Source organism: Rhea pennata, chromosome 2 (genome assembly GCF_028389875.1).
Source record: "Rhea pennata isolate bPtePen1 chromosome 2, bPtePen1.pri, whole genome shotgun sequence".
Taxonomy (NCBI): domain Eukaryota; kingdom Metazoa; phylum Chordata; class Aves; order Rheiformes; family Rheidae; genus Rhea; species Rhea pennata.
Window position 1 is genome coordinate 110,129,299 of NC_084664.1, and position 18,582 is coordinate 110,147,880.

Here is an 18,582-nt window from a genome sequence, read left to right on the forward strand (position 1 = left end):
CCCATTACAACAGCATAAATCTTGATACAACACACTATTCATTCCATCAGAATTACAGATATGAATATAATTTTATTACCTTTCTTGCAGTTTGTTTCTCCACCATGGTACTATCACTGTCAGAATTTTCAATCTGAACTGTTTTTGTGGACCCAAATTTGGGCATTTTATAGCTGTTTAGCTAGTTGTATCTTGTATTAGTAGGTTCATTATGTGTCTGCAAAAAAAAGAAAAAATGCATTATATAAAAACATGTATTTAAAACGTCACTATAGGAAAAATATGTCATAGATATCAGTAGAACTGGTCTGCACCCTCAAAAAAAAAAAAAAAAAGTACTCACAACTGGCCTCAAGCATCTCATTTGGCTACAGCTCCATCCTTGGCATGAAAATTAAAAGGCCTAACACCACGCTGACTAGTGGAAACAGTGTCATACCAGAAAAACACCAAGACAGTTGCTGAACTGCCTCATCCCTCTGACTTACCTCTTTGACAGGTTTAATGCTTTAAGTACTTGACAGTGCATTGCTGTTTAAAATCTCATTTCATTTTACAGGTAGTAAGACGAGAGATGCACAAGATTATTTCTAGCAAAACTGCAAACAAAATTATTCACTCTAGTCTGGCAAACTGAAATATTATCTATATGAAATATTTCAGAAAACAAGGTCAGGTCTTGATGATTTGCTATCCTTTCTGCTAGGACAAAAAGACATATGGCCTTTTCCTTTTAAAGCTTAGGCCTGAATCTAGCAATCTTAATTTCCACTGTCTAGCAAATGAGTAACGTAAGCCATCATTAGAGTATCTAAAGCTGTAGAGCTCTGTCATGTTTCATCTCCAGAGCACACGAAATAAGTGCAACTATGGTTTCACATAGCTAATTTTTGATTTTTGCATGTTAGCCTTGACTGCACTTTTCTACTTAAAGACAATGCAAAAGATGCCTAAAATCTTCCAGAGAAAGTCACACTGTCCTAAAAAACTTGTCAGAAGCAGAGAGAGTAGAGGTCTGCTCTTTTTCACTTCCAGCACAGCTAGCAATAGAGTCTATTTCTTTTCAGTATTATTTATCCAGCATCTTGTTAGAACTACAGACAAGTTGCAATAAACCAAATTATCCTATCATACACTAATTTTTACTACATGGGGAAATCCATTAAGTGAGTTTAGCAACAAAAACTTGCAAGCTGTATCTCTTCTGAATAATAGGAGAGGAATAGAGAAGAACACTTCTGTCAGTGTTCTGTGGCAATAAGACAACTGCCAACACAGGAGCTAAAACGTAATGGGAAAAGGCAGGGCAAAACCAGCTCACTAATGTGCGTAGGTAAAAAACTGAAGAAGAAAACATTGGTGGATGAGATTAGAAAGCTAACCAAGAGAAATCTGAAATTGATAACTCATTTGACTTGGAGAAACTCATGAGCTCTTGCTGCCAGGTCTCTGTAGGCATACTGCAGGTTCTCACTCATTCTGTTCAGATAAGAATCCAGCGGGTTGTTAGGTCCCCACATAAAACTCATCACAAATCCCCGAATTTATGAAGAGATCTGGAGCTTAACTAAGACAAACTTACTGCCACTTGGGGTGAAAACCAGGAGGCCTAACATATAAACACTGCTAATGGCTGGCAACGGGGGAACACACGCAAGAGAAAGCAAGCAAGTGAACTACCTCATTTGTCTGACTTGCCTCTTCTTGTATGAGTGCCTGAGAGGAAAGGTCATGTGAAAGCTGAAACTGCACTTGATACCATTTTAAAGCTGTTGAGGTTTTATGGATCATTTTGAACTGATGTATTATGTTACAAGTTTTTCTTAGGCCACACTCGTACTGAATCTTGCAGTAATTCAATACCTCAGCTAGGTATTGTTTCAGGTATAACTTTTCCATTGTTGCTCTATGATTAAAATTTTGCAATTATCACACAGAGAATTTGTTGCTGTTACAGGACCAGTGACACCATTTTGGCTGTACACAGGTAACCAAGAATGGAGACCAGTATTCTTTCTTTGGCAACTTACTTTGGAAAAAAACAGGTTTGCACACTAGCCCCAATACCCAAAACTTCAGATTAAAAACAAGCATCTATCTAACAAAGAAAAGAATAGATAGCAAAGCTAAGGGAAATTTTCTTAGAGAATACTTGGTTAAGGTGAGTACTGTTGTATACCAAAAAGTAACTTTTTTTTTTTTTTAATTCTTCTAGTAGGAGATGAGAAGAAATAGCTTCAAAATGCCCAGTCCAAAAGCCACAAAATTAGGAAATGCTGCACTGAAGTTTGCTCCTTTCCTCCCCTTCCCCCACACCCGAGTATTTTTCTTTTAACACTAACCACAAACTTAAGAAAAACAGGAAAAGCTTAATTAGAAGCTGTCTCACATATAACAACCTAAGCCTTGCCTTCCTGATGTCAATATATAAAATATAGAGAAATTCCTACTCTTCTACTCTTACCTGAGACAAAGACACCCACCAGTGCACCCCCCCCCCCCATTTAGTAAGCTGTCAGTAGGATTTATGCAGCACTACTGATATGGAAAGCATCATTCATGTTTAATGGACATCAAAGCACACCCTTACTTGTCTTTTCTTCTTTGTTTTTGTAATACAGTTGCAGCAACAACAGTAAAGGCTTACAATGCAATGGAGGCACTATCCTCGAATTAGTTTCCTGTAGTTTATAAAAACATTTCATAATTCCAAGAGATGCAATCAGACAGTATCTTCACAGGCAAAGAACTTACATTGTGCTGATCATGTCACATACAGAGTGCTACCATAACAATAAAAACTTCTATTTTTATAGGTTTAGCAGAAAACACAAGCCAAACCTGCTTTTGCTCAGTTGGCCTCTGAACCCCTTTCATAAAGGGTTTCAGTTGTAACAATTTCAAATTGCCCTGTGGCAATAAATTACGTGCCAATTACAGCTTTTGAAAAATAAATTTCATTTCAGAAAGTTAAGCTCATAAAGTGGAATTATAATTCATCAATTTATTTTGAGGTGATGACAAAGTGAGTTTGTCCTGTAAGTTCTTCCTGTTGTATTTGTATGTATCACTACAGCTATTTTAAAAACAGATCACCAGCATGTAAATACAATCTTTCTCTACTCTTCTAATCAAAATATTTTTCCATAGATCTTCTGCCACTTTCTGTCCTTCCTTTTCCTCTACAACTTGACTCCCTGAAACTACCTCCACTCTTGCTTTGCTTCTCACCCCTGCCTTTGTCCGCAGTCCCCTATACCCTTCTGCTTCTGACAGGAAGAAGCCCAGCTTCATAAGCTGAATAGAAATCGTATAGCTTAGGCATGGCTCTGTTCCTCTTTAAAATTTGCCTCATCAGTAAGGGCTGAATAAGACTAATTGAACAGGAGTTCCTCCTTCATGAAGGGCACAGTCTTCCTGTGCAGCTTTTCAGGTCTTATTAGATGGAAATAATTTATATAAATGAAAGCCAGGGGTATCTTTTGAGGAGATGAAGACATTGGTTTTTTTTAAATAAATTTTAAGTTAAGGGTATTTTCAAACAATAAAGTTATCACAATTACAGCTTTAAATACACAAATACAAGTGATGAAGAAGAAATAATAGGATGGTTCCATTTCCTTCATCATATGATTAAAATTAAAAGTAAACTCAGTGTTTGACTCCAAGCTAATTATATTTTCAAGAGAAAACTGCTTCAGAGTATCACTAAAACTTACTATCATATATTGGATTATTAGAGCAAAACCTTTACCAACAAGCACAGTATGTGGGAACATTTCTCATAAACTAGGTTTACTAGGTTGCTATTTGCAATACTAACGTGGAATAATCTTAAAGACAAGCATAAATACTTCAAATATTTGAGAAAGTGCTTTTTCTTTGAATCGTGGATTTTTTCTTTTGAGAGACATCACTATAGTGCAGAAGAGAAAGCAAACTGTTCAACCTAAGACCATGCAAGTTCTTATTGCAGTAAAATTCTGAAGAAGTAATTTTACTAACATTCAAAGTTTATTGGTATTTGCATGCAGCTCAGTGCCATTTTAACGATGCTCTGAACAGCCAAGTGTTTGCAGTCAAAGTGAGAAAGTAGAACAATATCAGGTTCTTCTAGAGAAACTTAGATCTGTCCGAGTTTTCTCCAGAATTGTTCCTTAACAGAAATTACTGGTTTGACAGGCAGCTTTGGTCATGTATTTCAAATCATGAGAGCTCTCAATTAAAAGTTTAACTTCTCATATTTAAATTTTTCTTTGTCTCAATTTTTTAGTAGCTCTATTTATTTTGTGCTTTTCAATAAAATATAGAACCTGCTTCCTACTAATGAAACTTCTCCACATAAAACAAAATCAGATACTCCAATTACTTGGTCTTTATCTTTGGATGTCTTTCTTGCACATTTGGTATTGGTTACTATATACTATTATTTGAAATACTGTGCTAGCTTTTCTCTCAAGCACTTTTCATCTCAGGCAACCAATATTTCTTACTTTTTCTTTAAAAAAAGGAATAAAAATAAGAATTCTGACAAATCTATAAACACCGATTAAAAGACTAGGATTATTTAATCTAAAACAGAAAATAAGGCAATTTAGGATATAATTCACTACAGAAGATGAGTGCTATAATAAATCTCTAATACCAACAAGTCACTGTATTAGATTTATATAAACTTACACATAGCACTAATAAAAGGGCATAACTTCACATTTAAAAAAAAAACACTATGCAAGTCATGCTGTATTCCATTGACTGCTGCCATTATTGTTCAATCCTTTTGAATCAGTTCTTATATTCAGCCCCGTTTCCTCAAGAATGGAGGTGCACACAATTATGCTACGAGCATACGTATGACTCACCAATGACTTTCAAGACGCTAGATGATTTTGTCTGGATCTGATAGCAGAGAAAAGTTCTGACAGATATTAAGCACTTACAAATTTCATGGCAAAAGGAGGCCAGAGGAGAATAATACAACCAATAAGCATCGTTTCCTCTAAGGGAACGCTTCAGCAAATCTCTACTGTATTGAATATTAGAAAAATATCCATGTGATAGCCCTAATAAACCACTTTTCCTTTCTCCCCAGTTACAAGGAAGAGTTTAAAGTAGAAACTTGCATATTCCTAGAGTCAATCAACCATGGCACATAAATCTGTAAGAGATTAAGCTTCATTAGTTCTAGTGCTCATAGAACTATTTTGTTTCCTTTTTGGCTTACAGTGTATTCTCAGTTTCCTGTTCTGCCATTTTTCTTTCCTATAACACAGAGCAAACAGTTACATGATGCGTAGGGAGGGTTTTCTTTGGCAGCACTTCACAGTTACTTTGCAAGTTAGCTGATGGCCTTTAGAGCAAAGCAATAGGGCATGACTGAACTACTGTGTTAACAGCAAGAGCAGATGGGTAATTTCCAAGACACTGACTGCATTTATCCATGAGCTCAAGAAAACACTTGCATTTAGAAGGAAGAAGATCTAGCATAAGGCAACCCTCTTTACCATTTCTGTTCTTTTATATTTCTCGTATCTTACTTCACTTGCAAAGGAAGAAAATAATTAAAATCCCAGTCTTTTGGTAAGAATTTACTGCTAACTAGAAAATCATGACTCAACTGTACAAAATTCCTGTTATATTTGACCAGACCGCTTTAGAATAGCTAGTATTTAAAAAATGGGCAGAGAGGATGGTGATTAATCTAAGAAAATTAGACTTATGAAAATGATAGTTAAGGCTACATTGACATTAGCAAGAAGTGCAGCATATCAAAAACATATCTGTAGTGTGGAACAGTTGGTAATAAAAACTCAGAATTTCCATTAGTCACATTTAGCAGTTTTGCTCTGGACTAGTTGTAGCACAGTCCCATGTACTAAATGCTCATTAAGGACTGCAGCACATTCAGCACATTCCTGGAGTGCATCTTTCAGTATGGCTTTTGATCAAAGCTGGAGGAATCCAGCTAGTGGTCTGAAGCTGTTCCAGAACGAGAACTGAACTTCAGCAAGGAGAGATGATAAGGACAGCCACTCAAAAGGTAACCCCTGGTCCAAATTAAAACACCGACGTAGAGACTCATGACCAACTTCCAGTGGGACTGTCAAATACAGCTGGTGTTAAAGCAGTTAAAGAAAGGGAATGGAAAGAGTAGAAAGGACCAAAATCCAGATTTTTTTTTTTTTTTTTTTTTTTAAGAACTTCAAGGAACAGAATTTAAGTAAAAGGCAATTTAAGTAATTTTATAACAAAAAGATGTCCATTCAACTACATTTCAAACTCTCTCAATCATTTTTTCCTGATCAGGAAAGTGCAAGTAACTTTTTATTTCACAGTAAAAGTATCCTTAGGCAAACAGAAGTTGGTAAAGTGATTTATTTCTTTCTAAAGAGAAGGTTCACAAACTCTGACATTACTAGTGATAGACAAAGCACTGTGATGGGATACACAGCAGCAGCATCTTTTTTTTTTTTTTTTCCCTCTTACAGAAAGCATTGTTTGCCTCTATGTTGACAGTTACTCAATTTTAACTTATCGCTGTACAATGAAGCATCCCCAGCACAGATGAGGGAATCGTAGGTACTAGCCTGAGTTAATGCACACACTTTTAACCTAATGCATCCAAGAAAGGAAAGAGCACGTGAGGTGGAATGAGAAAATGTGTTGGAGTGTTTTGTTCTGGGGACATGTTAAGAGGACTTTAGAGTTTGGCACTGTGAGGAAAGAGACCAGCCAGGCCTGAGTATTCAAAGGAACCAAGTGCATTAGGAAGGCAAGAAGGTACAGTAGTTTAGAGACAAGTTAATATAAAGAGCTGCTGGATTGCTTCAAGATTTGCCTGGTAGAAGTATGTACATTTTTATCCTCTGAGTGATTAGAGCTTCAGATCAAAGTGAAAGAACACGACTGATGAGGAAACAGCAGAGTGACAAACTTGAGAGAACAAGTAAAAAGGGATTGTGCTTGCAAAGGAAGAAAAGAAGAGTCCGTGATCAACACAAGAGTTTTGTCTCTAAAACACAGAACACAAACCAGAATTCTTAAATCTTGCCATTCCTTTACTCTCAGGAAACACTTGTAAAAACAGCACAATCATCCCACCTCCATCTCCTTGTAGTTTTAACAGAGAATGAGACTAACTACTGTTGCCAGTTTTCCTTAACTCCTTGGAAAGACATACTTTGAAAATAAAGGTTTAAACACTGATGATGTCTAATGAGAATGCCAAGACGAAGACAGAATGGGACATTGCCCAATACTTGTCACATATTTGCCAATAATGGAAGAGCTGCACTTGGGATCCTACACTGCTCTGAGCTTGAGGGAACTAGTATGCATTTCAGTTTTTCAGATCTAGTAAGCTCCACCAGGCTTATGCAGCTGGACTTCATATCAGAACCAATACTGCCAGAGGGGGCAGCTGCTGTAAGAAAGCAGTGAAAACACTGTGAGCAGCACTGCCAGAAGAGATAATAAAAACTGGGAATAAAAGCTGGGGAGAAAAGGTACAGAAAAATATAATGGAAGTCACGACCACTTTTTAAAAGTGTCAGGAGGGGAACTACACCTAGAGACAATGTTCCACTGGTTACACTCAGTCTGCCTGTATCAGTCTCTTCCCATTCCATTCCTCAGCCTATTTTCTTCACCCAGTCAGTTATTCCTTCCACTCTTATCATACATTTTCTGTGTCTTTGCCTAAAAGAGAAGATTCAGATCCCCAAAGAACATCTTTCAGGTAAGAATTATCATTTCATTTCATGGCATCCTGAGGCATTCTCAAGGCACCTGTATGTTCTCTTCTAGCCTGAAAATTTACAGGTTTGAGGGAAGGAGAGTAGAAATCAAGATCAACTTATGAAGAAGTCTCCCTTAAAGCATTTTCTGTAAAATAGCTCAGTTCAGTAAAGCACAATAAGATTCTTCCAAAAGATGGCCAAGCCTTTTTCTTCTTCAGTAGAATAGGATGCGAGCCTGCCACAGAAATTAGCCCTTCAAATAGTAAACCCAGCCTTAAAAAAATGTCATTAGACCATTATATAAAATATTATTTTAAAAATTCAAAATGAGTGGTGATGTAGCCACAAAAATGTTAGTCTTTGTACCAAGGCTTTCCAAGCAAATGACTGTATAAACACAGTTATTCAATAACCCTTGCAGTTTACTTGATCTTTGTAATGAAGATAATGAAAAAGCTATTAAAAGCGCACCTTCATTTGTACCAGAAAACTGAAACTATTTTTGCTCAAAGTCCTACAAAAACAAAGTTACACGGATCACACATAAGAGACTTCCTCCCAAATACACTAAGCAACCAAGACAGCTGCCACAGTCCAGCATCCTAGAAAGTAGCATGCATTATCATTTCTAAGTAGGATTACTAAACAACTAAACTCCTGAAGTGCTGAAGTAAAAAATGACTAGATATGAAATCTATATGCTAACACACATTTTTTCCAGAAGATGATAATGTATTAGACATATGCAGCTATAACCTACTAAACCTGCAATGATGTACATCCATATAGGCAAGCCTGACTAGTGCTGCAAGCTAGAAGCATACTGTTCTTTTAAAAATTTTAAAACAGCATATTTTGATTTAACAGAAGATGAAGTAAGAGATAGCAAATTTCTTTGTGTTTGTTATCTAAAACCAAATTCCAAAATGATCACTTCCCGTACCTGGTAAACACTTAATTTTTTCCTGGTTGCTGTATTTCCTGGCCTTATCAGGCACTTTTTGCCCTGCACCACCCTGTATGGTGTCTTACTGTACTTGCAATTCTGTTCTTTAGCAGTAAATCAGTGAATAAGTTATTAATTACTCACTTTAGGTAGCACCAATTTAACATACCAGTGAGAAAAGTACCTGAATGACACATGCAGTGGCTTTTACAAACAAAAATGTTCTTGTGATCTTTCATTTGGAAAATACCCATGAGCACCTTTCACATGGGATCGAGACAGCTGGGTGCACACAGCTTGCAGTCAGAATGGGGACGACAGAGCAGAGATCCAGCCTGCACTCTGAAACGAACAAGATCTAGGGCACCTGCGTCTGCAGCTGCGTTAAGTGCAAATGCAGTGTACAGTGCGGGCATGAGTCAAAAATTTGGCAGATTTTGCAGCCTTTGACAGTAAAATATGACAAAACTTTTTTGATCCTAAAAGTAGAGAATTAATTTATTACAAATTTCCTTCAAAATGTACACAATATTTGAGATGACGACTTTGTGGTGAGAACATGCAACACTGAGATCACTTTTACTCCTTTCTTTGCTACATCTATTGTGTAACCTCAGAAAAAGCGCTTTTAATCCCCCCCCCAACCCTCTCCACTAAAGTTCTCGCTCCAAGATTTTAGATGATATAGCAGAATAAAAGGGGGGGGGGGGAGAAAGATGGTATGACACATACTCCTTTCAGAAGTATCTGACATGAGGAGACTTGGATATGTATATTCTGGAGACTTCCTAGATCCAGACTAATACATGGAATGGACTGGTAGACTTACTGTCCTATCAGAATCTATTTTTACATTTTAGTTTGAAATGTTTAGATAATTGAGATCAAGAAATACGAGGATTCCACAAATCTTTCTGCAGTAACAAAATACTGGAACTTCATTTTATAAAGGTGTCCTTAAACAGCGGAGCTCAAATGAGCAGCAACTACTCACAATCTCCAGAACAGCTTTTAATGTACTCTGAAGTACCTACTCAAACCCTGCCAGACTACACTACACAGGGATAGGATAAAGTCTCTGAAAACATCTGACACTCAGGCAGCAAGAAATATTTTCCAATACTTCAGCTGGAACTCACCGCTACTTCCTACCAAAATAAAAAATGTATCTAATAGTCTAGGAATTTCTACTAGGAAGAGCAAGAAATGAGAGAACATACAACTCTTTCCTACTCAAAATCAAACTAGGCACTTCACAGGAGTTTTAGTGTATTTGCATATATAGGACCTTGGGCTCCAAATGCCTTCAAAATCTATATTCTGAGAGCCTGAGTTTATTTGTGCTTGGTTTCAAGTTCCACAGATGTCACAATTCTCTTAGAAAGAGGCTGACAGGCCTACTGCTAGCACTGAAATAAATCTAACAAATACACTCCTTCAAAGAGCATGACTGAATACTTAATTTTCTGATTGAATCTTAACAAAGTAAAGCATTATTTTTTTAATTGAACATACTCTTACAGAAGAACACAAGAAAAGTATTGCTCACAGAATTATAGACTAGTTGAGGTTGGAAAAGCACCTGGAGGTCATTTAAGTACCTCAGTCATCTAGTAACTCAAACATTCTCAACTCTCCTTTTATCTTACACAGGTTGAGTTTAATTTTTCTGTTCAAGTAGTGAAAGATAAAAGACCGTCTGGCAAACAGAAGCCTTCCTATCCTTTATTAACCGTAATACATACACATCATACAACAGGGTTTTACAAGCAGCACATCACAAAAAAGAAAACTTCAGTCCAAAAGGAATTTAATTACAAGATTTAATTTACAAAATCCTATTCACTCATTGAAAATACCAAATGTCAATGTGCCCTTCAGATCTGTTCTGAATATATTATTCTAACTGAATATTAAAGGTACTACTGGTTTCTAAATTATAGCTCTATCATCCTTCAGTAAGAGCTGCACAGAGCAAGAACTTGCTCCTCTTGTGTCACATCTCATTATTGGAAATACATCACCTCCAGCTTGGACCTCTGTGGTGTTCCCTTGCAACTACATTTAAGAGTAAACACCAAACAAACAGGACCGAAACTTCTGTTGAAGCAGTGCAGGGTCTCTCTCACATCATATACTTTCAACCAAAACTCCACAATTTACCTCTTACAATGAAACCAACACACTGGCACTAATTTGCTTCCAAAACTGTGTACACACTACATATTGAATGGACTTATATATATATATATATATATATATGTGTGTGTGTATATATATATATATATATATACATACATACACACACACATATATATTACAGATTTTTATATTTCCTTGGATTTAGCCAATTTCAAGTCATTTTCTGAACACTCCTTTTGAACCGAATCATGAGTCTGCCCATCAAAATCCCTCCTGAAATACTTCTTTAAGTAGCATGCAAGACAGAAAGCAGACCTTAACTTTCTCTGATTGTTCTTACTACTGGCAATTAAAGGCAAATTCTAATAGCAATTAAAGAAACAGCTCAGCTGCTGTGTGAAAATTTTGGACATACTGATGAAGTTCCAAGGAACCACTGATTAGACATGCCTGTAGAAAGCAGCTTCATTTGCTTCCAAAAGAAGAGAATCTATTTATCACTTGTACCTTGATTCCTTGTTGTTTTAGCTTGCCTCGAATTCTGCCTTCTTAAAGATAAGGAAACCTAAAAAACCTACCAAAAACCCACCATAAATAAAAAGGAGGATTTATCTGGGACAATAAAAACAGCAAAGCACCTACTATCCATAAATCAAAAGTGGGAAGAGTTTGGTTTCCCATTTCTGACTTCTCTTTTTGTCTGCCATAATAAAAGTGAACAAGAGATGAAGGCACATACTGCTGCAATAGTCTCAAGAAAAAAAGAAAAAAGGAGGGCAAAAAATATTTTGTATTGGGACTCAAGAGGGATACTCTTCAGAGGAAAAAATTCTACTTCAAACAACTAAAAAAGTGGATTCTGCTTTTAACAGCAGCTTTATGCATAGATTTGGGGCGTAAGCTTAGATTTACTTGATAACATCTTGCTGAGACAAAAAAAAAAGGAAGAAAGAATTTTGTTTTAGCGAATGAAAGACATGTTTAAAGACAATAAATAAAAAGACTCTGCAGGGTTTAAAACTGATCAATGCACAACTCTACTGAAAATGACGACTCTGAGATAAGACACAGCTAATAGAAAACAATAGTATTTTACGTATCACAAGAAAACGACAGAAGGGGGAAAACTGATGGTACACAGAATCTTCTCCCCTTCCCCAAGTCAAAATTAAGGGCCCAGTATCAATGAATATGCAGAGTTTAGAATGGACTGGCTGTCCATGAAAACCTCAGATAGGAAACAGAATAGACAAGATGAAGAAAAACTGATTTGAGTCATCAGCAGGTAGACAGCATTTAAAGTTAATTTGTGGATAAGAGTACCTACCATTGCCATTTTAGAAGAATGCGGAATCAAAAAGCACAACCTCAAATGCTTGAAGAATTAAGAAGTCATGAGGAAACTGATCCACTAAAGATTTAGAAAGAACAATCTGATCAGTTAAAAGACTGATAGAAACATTGCAGAAGAACCACATAAAGGCACAGGAATAAACTCATACGTATTATTATAAACTTGTGTTCTGACTAAGACAGAGGGAAAACTATACTTTGAAGAACAAGAGAGGAAAAAAGAAAGAAAACTCAATATTACGCATAGAAGACTCCAGCTGGTGTTCTCTGAAAAGACGCCTAGAGATTTTGGAAGTGAAGGAGGGATAAGAAAGCTATATCCATTGACAGAAAGAGGATTAAATGCACCATTTAATGCTGTTCTTAAGACAATGTAGATCAAAGCATGTTTATACCAGGAAGGAAGAAGAAGGAAGAAGAAAAATACAGAAATGAATATTAAAAAAAAAAAAAAAAGAACACAACTGAACACAGAGCAGCTTATAAATCAGTGCAAGAAGATAATTAAGACTGCAACAATCCCACCAGAGAGCTGCATTAAAAAAGAACACTACGGTTGCAAAATCAAGCTATCGAAATCAAAAATGCCAAAATTAAGATTTCCTTCACCATCTGAAACTTCACTAATTATATAATTACACAATTGTATTCTATTCTCCTGCCCCATGACCTTCATTGTGGCTCTAATATATGAGGTGGATGCTCAACTAACAAACAGTTAATCAATATTTATTTTCTCATTCTGTGAATGTTGTATTTTATTTATTGTGCTTTTTAAACCTTTTGCTTTCCTTGGCTTTCATCATAAAAGCATTTGATCGCTTCTCAGACACTCATTTACTTCCACAATATTCCTGAAAAATGAGACTGCATTATTTCCTTGATTTTACAGATTAGGACTTCCAGTCACAGAAATATTAAAGTCAATAGCTTTAGCAATTTGCCACATCCATAATTACATCAAGGACTTGATTTTTCCAGAGTATACCATGTTATACAGCACTTCATATTTGGTTTAGACCAAAGTGATTTCAGCTGCAATTTTTGCAACCAACTCCCCTTTCCCCACCACTGTGAAAGAAAGTCTTAAAGCAGTTACTCACAAGTAAAGAAAATATTTCATCAAATGCTCTAAAAGCCTGTATCTTAGAGTGATTCCAAACTATTCAAAAAGAGAATCCTCAATACCATATTTTCTAGGGCAGCACTTAACTTTCATCAACATGGGACCTTCATTTCTCTTCCTGAAACCTCCGAAATTATAGAACATATTCCAACTTCTGCAATAAGCCAGGAATCTGACAGCAGTATCACTGATTACAGTGGCAGTTTATCCCTAGAGATTCATGCTGTTCACTACGTAAGGTGGAGTTCCCACCAAAAAAGGTTAAATCATGATCTCATTTTGCTATCTGCAAAAAGGCAAGTAATGCTACTGTATATGGCAGGTGGTATTTCATACACAGCAGGTTAGTTACACCGCTTTTTTACATGTTTTTTAAAAGGTGGGGCGGGGGAGGAAACATATGGCCAAGAAGCACTTGTTTCACTTTTGTGGATAACACACTCCTAGTTCCTACCTTTACTCTCTCTAAATTTCCCTGTCCCAGACAAACTTTTAGCTCCTCCCACTGCAAATGTCACTCTGCTCATCAAGCTTATGACAAAATTTGTTGGTATCTGACTTCTAAGATCATATGGAATTAACTACTGCTTATGTCTAGATAAGGCACTGATAGTCATAGTTACATATATTAACTTTTTGTCAAAGTAGCCTTGCAAGTGCTATGCCAAACAATCTAGCTTCAATTTCTTAATAGAATATGAGGGAGGAAAAGAAACAAAGGTTCCTAGCTATCTATAAATGACTTCTTACACTCTTCCACATAGGTAACTCTGCATGGAAGAGTTAAGGAAAATGACTATGTCAACCTCTAGCTGGTTTACTTCTATTTTAACATTTCACAGTAGCCTACTAAATATTTAAACCTAGGTATCCAAAAAGGTGCCATTTTCAAAGGACTGGATATACACAAAGAATCAGTTAGATCCATGGAATTAAGAACAGGGAAAATCCTGCATTCAGTCACATCCTCCCAAAAAGACATCAAAGACCAGCACCCTATCAGGGACAGAGGATGCGAGAAAAGATGTGAAATAAGAGAAGTAAAGAGAAGGTAAACTCCTTCCCAGTTGACTCCTTAATACCTACAAGGATACTCAATTCTTTCCTAAAATGTTTTAGAAAAAAGATTATATGAGAATTAAATTGTTTGCATAACATTGTTCAGGGAGAAAACCAATGTTGACCAACTGCGGCCTAAACTGACAGGCAACATTAATGCAGTACCACCCTGAAAATAGCAGAGTGGGGAAGATGCTACTTTGCAACAAAGACCCTGGAAGAAAAACGTATATACACTGAAAACTGAAACATGGAGGCACTGAATGAAATGGAACTTGAAGGAACAAAAAGAAAGAGCAATATCACGAAGTTTTCACATTTATTTTTGAACGTTAATTGTTTTGCAAGTCTGAAAACTCTGATGTTAATTGTTTATCGAAAGAAAAATAAAAGGCCACTGAGTGTCAGTACAGTAGGTACTCCCTGACCTCTAAATCCTACAGACATTTAAAGTGAGCACAAACTTTTAGAACAGTATTCTTGCTACCATGAGATTATAGCCAACAGAACTATTTGTTACTTCACAAAAGTCTTTGGAGACCTACGGGCTTGTCCAATACTGAAGGCATGTAGAGTGGAAACATGCTGTTGAACAAAGAGCACAAGATAGCAGGCCATTTAATATCAAAATGGCATGCCAGATCACTCAAAATGGAACAATCTATACTAATAAACTAGAAATACAGTGCTGTTAAAAAAAAAAAAAAAAAAAAAGTCAACCCATTCTCTCTAATCATCATTTTCTCCTTACTATCCAAGGAGTGTGCTATGTGCAAAGCCCTTCAGTTAATATTTTATGACAAAGTTAATTTAGAATTAAGAGAGTTAAAATACCGAAGCTAACAGTTTGTGGAACCTGTATTATATAAAAGAAAATGACATTTATATCAGAGAAAGCAGAAAATCTTCCCCCCCTTGAGTTGTGTTGAAGCTTTAGACACACACACACACATATATATACACGCATATATACCTATGCACACACCCATTTATATATGAAATAAAAAACAATGAGCATCTTCTAGTAATAAAAAAGGGGGTAAAAAAGAAAGAAAACACAAAAACATGCATTTGCTCCCCCAGGAACAGTGTTAAAACCTTCTTTTCAGAAATCACTGCTGTTGGCTCCTATTTCAGTTGGACTAGGATGGCTCCTGCCTAGTGGCAAGGGGCATCATTCCTTCTGTACTACAACCACCATTCCTGCATGCAGGATAGTAACAAACTGCAACGGGCTACCAGAACAAGACAGTTCTAAAGGATGTTTTTCATGCTGTCAGATAAACCCCTTTTCTTCCCAAAGAATATACTAGCACTGCCACTTTTACATATAACTGGTTGTTCTGCAAGAAGGCAATAGAAAGAAACAAAACAGATAGAAAAAGAATGCAAATACATTAAAGAAATAATTGGTTTTCTCCTTGAAAGGAATTCTGCAAGATCAAAAATGCTGTAAGTTTTTCTTCGGATACTATCAATGTTCAAAGAAATGCTCTTATCAATATCTACGCTCTAGTTATTTTTTGCTTCTTCCGTAGTAAAAAATAAGGTGGTTTCACTTTCAGTTTCTCACTCTCAAGCATACTCTGAGTTGCTCACACTGGAAAAGACTTTCTTCAAACAAGTTTTAACACAAACAAAAGCTTTTTCTTTCTAAATTCGAGGTTTTACTTTTTAGTAAGTGAGACGAAATGCAAAAAAGTCTTTATGCAACAATTAATTAGTAATCTTAATTTAAAAAAGACTTCATAGAGAATCTGTACAACAGAATCTAATACACTAGGGAGTTTTACAAGACTATCACACACATGTATCACAATTAGAAGGCATCTTTTAACTACCAAAAATGAAATTATTCGGGGAAAAAAAAAGATTTATCTCAACAGTGGAAAAAAGTTCTATTCAACATCTGAAAAGAAAGAAGTTGGCCAGTTTTAGACTTTATCAGCTCTTTAACAATAGGCTCAGGAAAGAATCAAAGCAAACTAACTGAAATTAGAACTTAGTATTTTATTCACACTATTAGGCTGAATTCAAGGTTCAGATGGTCATGGCCCTGAGCAGCCTGTTCTGAGCAGGAGACTGGACTAGACAACCTCTGGGGATCCCTTCTAACCTCAACCACTCTATGACTCTATTCTATGAATCAGAAATTCCACTGTTCTTTAACTTGGAGAGAGCACATTCACTACCAGGTCTCTCCTCCCTCTGATATATTAGTAAGCATATGAAACAGTAAGTTAAATCTTACACTCTCCAGCAACTTATGTTATGTAGACAGCAGACGTTTCAACAAAGACTTAATGCAAGTGGCTAGAAAAACCTGTGTAGCTTGTAGATATGGATATGATACTCATCTTCTATCAGATCATTCAGACAACATAGAATTTAGGCTGCAACGTATCCTGTTCTCACTGAAGTACATATCTGGCTATCAAAATAAATATTCACATGGAAAAATCCCCCACCTCTTAAATCAGAGCCAGACATACGTACACTTGCAAGAGAGACTGAAAGGAGCTCCCGGTCTTCCAGACAGCCTCTCAAAATAAAGGAGATTCTTGAACCTATAAATAGGAATCTATTTTTGGAAAGAAGAAACAGAGTCACTTTTGCCCAAGAACGCTAGTTCTCTGGAGCTGAAGACACTGCCCTATTGCAAAATCCAGTATTAGTCCTCCCTTTTAGTCTAAAAGACTTGATGTTCACAGGTGCTTCCTCTCAATCTTTTTTAGGATGATTTATGGGTTCAAAGGAAGCACCTGCAGAGATGTTTTAGCATAAGATGATACTCCATTAAACTAAATGGAGAAGTGGAGTTGTAAGCTTTAGTTCTGATCCATTGATTATTCCTTAAACATGTAAGTAAACACATCTTTGCCAAGAGACAGCCTTAAGAGCCCTCCTATTAGTACCTGGACAAACTTAAGCTTAACAAGCAATAGGCTTGCTCTTTAAATTCCTTATACAGAAATTCACATCTCCATTAGAAAGTTTCTAAAGATCTACAAGCCAAAAGATTTCAAATACACTTTCTATGTTATTATCATTATTACTACTAGGACTTCAGTAATTTCTATTTAAACCTTTGTTAACTTCTTTGATAATTATCCAACTTAATAGCAAGAAAACTCAAAGCTTAGCAGCAGCTGCCACAGAAGGAACAAAGCCTAACAACATACAAAGGCCTTTCATAGGCTAAAAGTAGAGAGATCACCAGTGCCTGGTTGCTATAGCTCTTCAACTTTAACAGGATTCAGCATGAGAAAAAATGGTCTGCTCTAGTGCCATCTTATTATTGGTAGGATCTAAAACAGTAGATGCAGAAGAGTAGACTTGCTTATAGATCCCCTCAACTGGATGACTGAGGCTCTCATCCTGGCTACTTTGCTAAAATGTTCAAAATATCCAACAGTATTCATTGCCAACTCATGACCATCCCATTCATCACACAAGTAACAGAACAAAGTAATATACTAGTTTCTTTAGTGAAATAGTTTTTCTTAGGGGAAAAGAGATAGTGGGAGAACAGATGGAATGGAAATACAAAACAGAACAACCAGAAAAATGTTTGCATGCATGTGTAAATACCCAGAGCTGTAAAACTACAGTGAGTATTGCACTTAACACTCAATGTTTTACAATGTCATCTGGAAATCAAAGGGATTGGAAAGCAAAAACAAGTTATTTTCAAGAGAAAAGATAAAAATAAAAAAAAATCCAAGTGTAACATGGTTTTCAAGACACATTACCCAATCAAGAAAAACATCAGTGAAAACACCTTCAATTTTTATCTGTACACTAGTAGTAAGAATAAAGACTACTAAGTAGCAGAACACTGTCAAGCACCACAGAAATTTGATTTCTTTCAGCCAGCATTCTTTGTAGTGTAGGATCTTGAAGAGAACATAAAGAAGAGGGAGATGTTTCTACACATTTAGCTAAGGAAACTGTCCATCTACTAGAGCTTGAAAGGTTTGAAAAGCCAGACATCTATTAAGTAGGACTAATACAAAAGGCTTTGAAAGAAAAAGGACACTGCAGGCAATGCCTTCAGGTAAGTAAGCTCATTTCTGCTGTCACCAAGTGATGGAACTTTCTTAGATTTACACCACAACAATACTTCTGGAACTACAAAATGTTACTTGGTTTCTGTTGCACTTCATACGTTCTGAAGCTAACAGGAAAAATAGTGTTTTATCTCTGTCAGTTTCTTA

General features: G+C 36.3%; 1 protein-coding gene across 6 annotated transcripts in view; it reads right to left on the reverse strand.

The window, feature by feature from the left end:
* The window catches only part of ANKRD12 (ankyrin repeat domain 12), a 69,700-nt gene that overhangs the window by 46,866 nt on the left and 4,252 nt on the right, over nucleotides 1–18,582 (reverse strand). For 5 of the 6 annotated variants that reach the window (XM_062570138.1, XM_062570140.1, XM_062570141.1 and 2 more), the window contains one exon: nucleotides 80–217. In XM_062570138.1, the coding sequence (XP_062426122.1) occupies nucleotides 80–166 (87 nt within the window). In that variant the 5' untranslated portion in view covers nucleotides 167–217. Of the gene's footprint in view, nucleotides 1–79; nucleotides 218–18,582 lie in introns of those variants that run through there. The other variant, XM_062570142.1, reaches the window with a different exon arrangement.